Source organism: Emiliania huxleyi, assembly GCF_000372725.1.
Source record: "Emiliania huxleyi CCMP1516 unplaced genomic scaffold EMIHUscaffold_535, whole genome shotgun sequence".
NCBI lineage: Eukaryota > Haptophyta > Isochrysidales > Noelaerhabdaceae > Emiliania > Emiliania huxleyi.
Genome location: NW_005197982.1, coordinates 21,404 through 27,368, shown reverse-complemented (window position 1 = coordinate 27,368; position 5,965 = coordinate 21,404). Strand labels below are relative to the sequence as shown.

The following is a 5,965-nucleotide window of genomic DNA, read 5'->3' as shown; positions in this document are numbered from 1 at the left end:
CCATCCCCTTGGAAAAGGGGCTGGGGGTCCAAGGGGGGGACCCCCCCTGCCGGGGGCAAAAAGGAACAAAAACAAAGGCCCTTTCCCCCCCCCCCCCCAGACCCTGGCAATCACCAAGTTCCGGGGGTTGGGGGACTTCTCCTTCGGAATCCTATCGGTCATCTTCCTTTTCTTCCTCCTCCTCCTCGCTCTTGACCAGAAGATCGTCCGGCCCGAGTTCCAGGTTGCCGCGTCCAGTCCACGCGCGTCGGCTGCATCCTCAACATCCCGGGCATCGTGATGTGCACCATCGTGCTCTCCTCCGGCACCTCCGTCCCCGACTCGCTCTCCTCCATCGTCGTCGCGCGCAAGGGCGAGGGCGACATGGCCATCGCCATCGCAAATGTGCTCGGCGTCCAACGTGCGGACCCCCCCTGCCTGGGGCACAAGAGCACAACACACAACGCCCCTTCCCCCCCCCCCCCCCCCCAGACCCTCGCCATCACCAAGTTCCCGGTGCTGTGCGACTTCTCCTTCTGCATCCTCTCCGTCATCCTCCTCTTCTTCCTCTTCTTCGTCGCTCTCGACCAGAAGATCGTCCGGCACGAGTTCCAGGTTGCCTGCGTCCAAGGTGCTTGACGGCCAGTTTCACCAGCGGCACCGCGGCGCGCACTCGCGTGGTAGGCGCGTACTGCACTGCCCACCTGGATGGGCTAGCCGCAACCTCCTATCCTTCGCTGGTCGTGGCGGTCCGCTGCATGAGGGCCGCCCTTATCACCGGTCCGCCGCACACCAACCTCTTGAGTTTCCGTGGCGCCCCCTTTTCTGCCCGGGCTCGGCGTGACTCCGGCCCCCACTCCTCGTTTGTGACGCTCGCAGAGGATTGTCCACCGTCCTCCCATACCTCCACTTCGCACCATCCGCCCGCGCCTCTTTCCCTCACCGTTGCGAGGCTCGGTGCTCCGGTCTCTTCTTGCGTTGTTGCCCTGAGCAAACATCCATCGCTTCCATCCATCGCAAACATCCATCGCGGCGCGAAGCCGAAGGCGCTAAACTACCTCAACTCTGGCACAGTCCTCGAGCATGCTCAGTCAGGGCTCCTCGCGGCATATTTTGGCCCCTCGAGTTGGGTGCATCGTGACAGCTGACGACGGGATTACCACTGGTGTTTCGTCCTCCTCGGGTTCGTCTTCCCCGGCTTCCTTCCGTTCGGCTCTACGTTCAGTACGTTCAGCGTGGTTCACCCTCCATGCTGTGAACAGACGCTTTATCCATCCTATATTCTTCTCTCGTTCCTCCTCTGCCCTTGCCTTGGTCTTGTCGTTGTTTCGCACCCATGTCTGTATGGCGATCGAGGCTGCCTTCCCCACTACCTGTAGTTCTCTCGAATGACCGATGCTCGCTGCCCCAAAAATTCTTTTTAACTCCGCACGGCTCCATGGGCAACACCACATCACAAGTGCGCCATGGCTACCTCCTAACTGACACGGAATGTGCACAACCAGCATCAGAATGCCCTGCGTTAGTTATCAGCGCTCATGGCGCTCAGGGGTTGGCACTGGCATGGATTGTAGACGATCCCGTGATCTCGACGCACTTTGCTCTTCACGCGTACAGCAACGAGAATCTCACGCTGCTTCACGAGGGTCTACGACTGCTGCCGCACAAGCCGCGATCAGAGGACGGCAACAATCCCATCGAGGATGCCAGCGTGCCGAACAAGGCTGATGAAGCGACCATCTACCTGAAATACATTTGTGACCATTACGATGCGCTGCCGGCGGAAATGTACTTCATACACGGCAACCAAGTGGGCGATGGCTTCAAGGACAAGCAGGCATTCCTACGTGAGCTGGTGGCTGCGCGATCCTCGGAGCCGCACGCAGCAGCAGACGCTCCGCCGCAGACGAGAGCCGCACGCACAGCAGCACGCTGCGTGGCTGAGGTCACCAGCAGCGACGCCGGTTACGTGGCATTGAATTGCGGTGTCTCCGAGATGCGCCTCAAGCAAGTGGACGACATCGCGCTCGCTACAAGCGAGGCCCCAAGCGCGTTCAAGCTCGGCGTGAAGTATGCCTCTGCCTTTCTGAACGCCACGTCGTGGACGTCTTTCTTACGACGGCACGTGTGGGACCCATGGGGCCTGAGAGCCGAGCTGGGCGAGTTGCCGTATGAGCTTGCCTTCAAGTGCTGTGCGCACTTCCGGCTCACGCGGGCAGCTGTCCGGCAGCATCCGGCGGCATTCTATCGGCGGCTGTACCATTCTCTTGCGTACTCTGATGGCCTGCTCCCCCAGAAAATCCAGTTTGACAGCTTCCGGAGAGACACTTCCTTGGAGGCAGGGGTCATGGAGGCACTGTGGCCAACGCTCTTTGCCGCGGGCGCCGTGAACGTTGGAAACGCACGGCCCTCGGGCCCGACCCCACCGGGAAGGGCACGCCACGAGGGCGGGGACATGTACTCGCGCGCGTTCCGGGGACACCGACCACGCCGCGTCGGCAGCGATGGCTGGGCACAGACGGACAGCCTGCACCGTGGGGGCACCTCCGTCGTGCACGTCGTCGTGCTCGCGCAGCTCGCGGCGGTCGTCGCGATGTGTGCCTGGTGCTGCAGCGCTCCGTGTCTGATGGTGCGGAAGCGGAAGCGCGGCAATGGGGTCATGTTGGTGTAGGTTAATCCTACGGTCGTGGCTGTCGCTGCGGGCCCAGCGCATGTCAGTCGCGCTGCAGCTCGCGGCGGCGGAAGAGATTGCGACCGAGCTCAGGCTCGCCGCGGCGTCGGAGGACGCCGCCGTCGCCTATACTCTCCCCTGCGTCACTACGTGCCTCCCCGTCTTTATGGCCTGGCGTTTGTGCCCCGTTTGTGCCGCGTCCCGCGCCCCCGAGTTCATTTTATAACGCTGGCATCGCAGGCCACAGCTCGCACCAGAGGTGGTTCTTCATGTGTTTGAGGGCGACCTCCACAGACTTCTCGCCGCGTCCGGTGCGCACCATCGCCTCCTCCCCTCGCGCGACACTCCCGACGGGAAGGTGCCAGCGGCTTGCCCTCAACGGCCGGACGCGCGTCGTCGCCAGCCACTGGCCGAAGCGGATCGTCCAGCGAATGGTGGGGTGCGTGCCGCGCGAGGTCCGCGACATGGCCACGTCCTTGCCCTTCTTCGCCTGCTGGGCGAGAAAGTCGCGCAGCCGGCGTCTCACGTACACCAGCTGCCGCGACAGGCTCGGCCCGTGCGGCCTCAGCAAAGGCTGATCGTCCGCCCGCATGGCCTCCTCCTGCCGCTCGTCGTCCATCCCGTCGAGCAGGTCGGCCAGTTCGCTATGCTGCACGGCCGTCGCGCGGCGATGCGCGCCCGCTCGCGTCCCCGCGGCGACCGCGTCCTCCTCGCCGCCGCTCTCCTCGCCGCCGCTCTCCTCGCCGCCGCTCTCCTCGCCCTCGGTGGAGGCCGCCACATTCGTGCCGTCGGCTGGCGTCGGCATCGCGGTCGCGCGCCGCCACTGCTCGTCGTCAAGCATGTGCCAGTACTGCTCGCCCTGGTGGCCGTCGTATTCGACCTCGTGCACGAGCCGGCCGTCCACGTCCTCCTCCCGCCCCGCGATGGTGGCCGGCCACCACAAGCCCTGCTCGCCCAGGATCTCGACGTGCGTTCCCGTCTCCACGATGGTGTGCCCCGCCTGCTTCGCCGTCTCGTCCACCCGCAGCCGCTCCCGCCGCTCCCTCTGGCCCTCCCTCGCCGTCGGAAGGGCGTAGTTCGGGCCGCTCTCCTCCACGCCGGCCAGCACGTCCGCGGCGCTCACCGCCTCGACGTCCATCGCCTCCTCCGCCGCCGGCTCGGTCGTGCCGCCCGCTGCCTCGCGTTGTCTGCGCTGCCGCTCGCGCTCGTGGTGTGCTGCTCGGCGCTCGACGCCGCCGCCCTCGTGCACGCACGCCGCCTGCGGTGCCATCTCGCCGCAGGGCGAAGGCCAACCGCAAATTTCGCACAAACTCCGTGCAAAGCCCCTTCGAACGCGCGAAAGCGCCGGCTTTCGAACCTCGGCGCCCGCCCTCTTTCTGGCCGCGTCCCTCCCCTGTCCAATCTTCTGCATTCACTCTTTACATACATAAACTATTTTACTAAACACTGTCCAGTGTGGGCCCTCGGTGGGGCCGTTCTTTTTTATCTCGGGTCAGTGGCTGGTCTGCGACACAGCGCCGAGCGACTCTCCAATGTCAGCCACCCGAAAAGGCCGCACCGTCGTCTTTGAGAGGGGGGCTACGAGTGCAGCTTCGCCTTTGAGGAGTTTGCCTGCCGCGGCGAGGATGTCAAGCTGGCGTGCGGGCAAGGGGCCGGCCGAGGAAGGCAGAGCGGCCCCGCGTCAAACGGAAGCTGCGAGGAGTAGGTTGGCGAGCACGGGGTCGGCTGGTGCGCGTTCGTCTTCCTCGACGACGGGGCGGAGGGCACGATCCTGCACGAGGGCGCGCTGCCGTCGCGGCCCGAGTACAGCTGGCTCGAGGCGCAGATCAACGCGCGGCACCCCAGCCCGCGGTGGGCGAGGTCCAGCCCGGGGGGGCGAGGAGGGGCGGCAGCCCCCTCGGATGGGGCCGGACGAGGCGTACCCCGAGGGCCGCACTCTTTCCTGCAGCGGCGCGCGCGCACACACACAAAGACGTTGCCCCCTCACCCCTGAAGCGGCGCAAAACATGTTAGCTGGGCTCATACGCACCGTGTGATTCTGACACGCACCGAACGACAGACACCCACAGCGCGCGCAGACACCGACAGACACACAGGAGACCCTCGACTGAACAACGGCGGCGGTTGGCGCGCACCTTCCTCCTGCCCGACCTCGTCGCCTTGACGATCAACGTCGCCGACCATCGCCGACGCCTAAACCACCGCCGGCTTTGGCATCAAGGCGAGCGCGCCTCCCGCGCCGACTCCACCTCTTGACACGGGCGCAGAGCCCACCGCTGCCGCTGGACGAGGGGGCGTGCGGAGGGGGACGTCGACAGCTGCCGCCGCCACCCGCCCCTCCGCCGCCCACGCCGCCTCCGCCCCTCCGCCCTCGCGCCGCCGCCACCCGCCCCTTTGCCGCCACCGTCCGCGCGCCGCCGCCAGCCCGTGTGCTGCTGCAGCCGCCTCCGCCGCCGCCGCCCTCCTCCGCAGTGCCCTCGCGCCCGCGGACAAAACCAGTCATATATATGATGAGCCGGTTTTGCAGAGCGTACAGCATCTGCATGACTCCGTGGCACGTCGGCCGGCGTTCGAGCCGGCGCTCTTATGCTGCCGGTTCGAATCCCGGTGGTCGTGTCCTCGCGGAGCGACGCGGATCGCGCGCGTGTGCGCCTGCGACAAGACGAGACGAGAACAGAAGCAGAAGCGAACGTCGATGTTTTTGCTGCCGCGGCCGCGCCGCGACCTCCCGTTTGTTTTGGCGCCGATGCAGCGCCGTCTCTCGCCGCGCGAGATGGCGCCGCCGCGGCGTCGGCGCCGCGATCAACCGCGCTCCAGCAGCGAGCGGTGCTCGAGCCGCTACCGACATGACAGTTGGCGACGGTCTACTCCTCAAACTCCCATAAAAAAAATGCCCTCCGCGAGACCTCGATAGAGTAGTGCTGAAGGCGCTCTTTTTGATTGAAAAGAGAAGAAAAAAAAATGCGTGGAATCAGCGTAATCTCTCGTCCCCCGCAGAAATCCGCCTCAAATCGTCAAGGCAACTGCATGCACTTTCCTCGTCCGCTCGCGCTTGCCGCGCCGCATTGCGCCCGAACTTGGCCGCCGCAAGCTGCACACCTAGACCCCCGCGACGCCTATTGCTCACGGAACCCGCCGCCCCCTCACCTCACCCCGCCACGCGATGCGCTCTCGCTCGCGGCGCGAGGGCTGCCCCCCCTCCGGCCTCGCATGCTCACGCAAGTACGCCGCTCCGCCCGCTCCGCCCGGCCGGCTCTGACGCCCCGCCCATTCTGCTTGTGTAGGTTTGCCGGCGCAAGCACGCGCATAGATGCT

At 65.7% G+C, this 5,965-nt stretch overlaps 2 protein-coding genes across 2 annotated transcripts in view; one reads left to right on the top strand and one right to left on the bottom strand.

The window, feature by feature from the left end:
- The window catches only part of EMIHUDRAFT_470727 (hypothetical protein), a gene marked incomplete at its 5' end in the record, with an annotated part of 3,274 nt that extends 1,894 nt beyond the window's left edge, over nucleotides 1-1,380 (top strand). The window contains 3 exons of the mRNA XM_005765749.1: nucleotides 224-384; nucleotides 472-594; nucleotides 664-1,380. Of these exons, the coding sequence (XP_005765806.1) occupies nucleotides 224-384; nucleotides 472-594; nucleotides 664-696 (317 nt within the window). The 3' untranslated portion in view covers nucleotides 697-1,380. The remainder of the gene's footprint in view (nucleotides 1-223; nucleotides 385-471; nucleotides 595-663) is intronic.
- A 1,975-nt stretch (nucleotides 1,381-3,355) lies between these two features.
- EMIHUDRAFT_371093 (hypothetical protein) lies at nucleotides 3,356-3,925 on the bottom strand (the record flags this gene model as incomplete). The annotated part of the gene is made up of 1 exon (XM_005765748.1): nucleotides 3,356-3,925. A coding segment is annotated over exon 1 (528 nt), but the record flags the coding sequence as incomplete, so codon positions are not given.
- Between the last annotated feature and the right edge of the window lie 2,040 nt (nucleotides 3,926-5,965).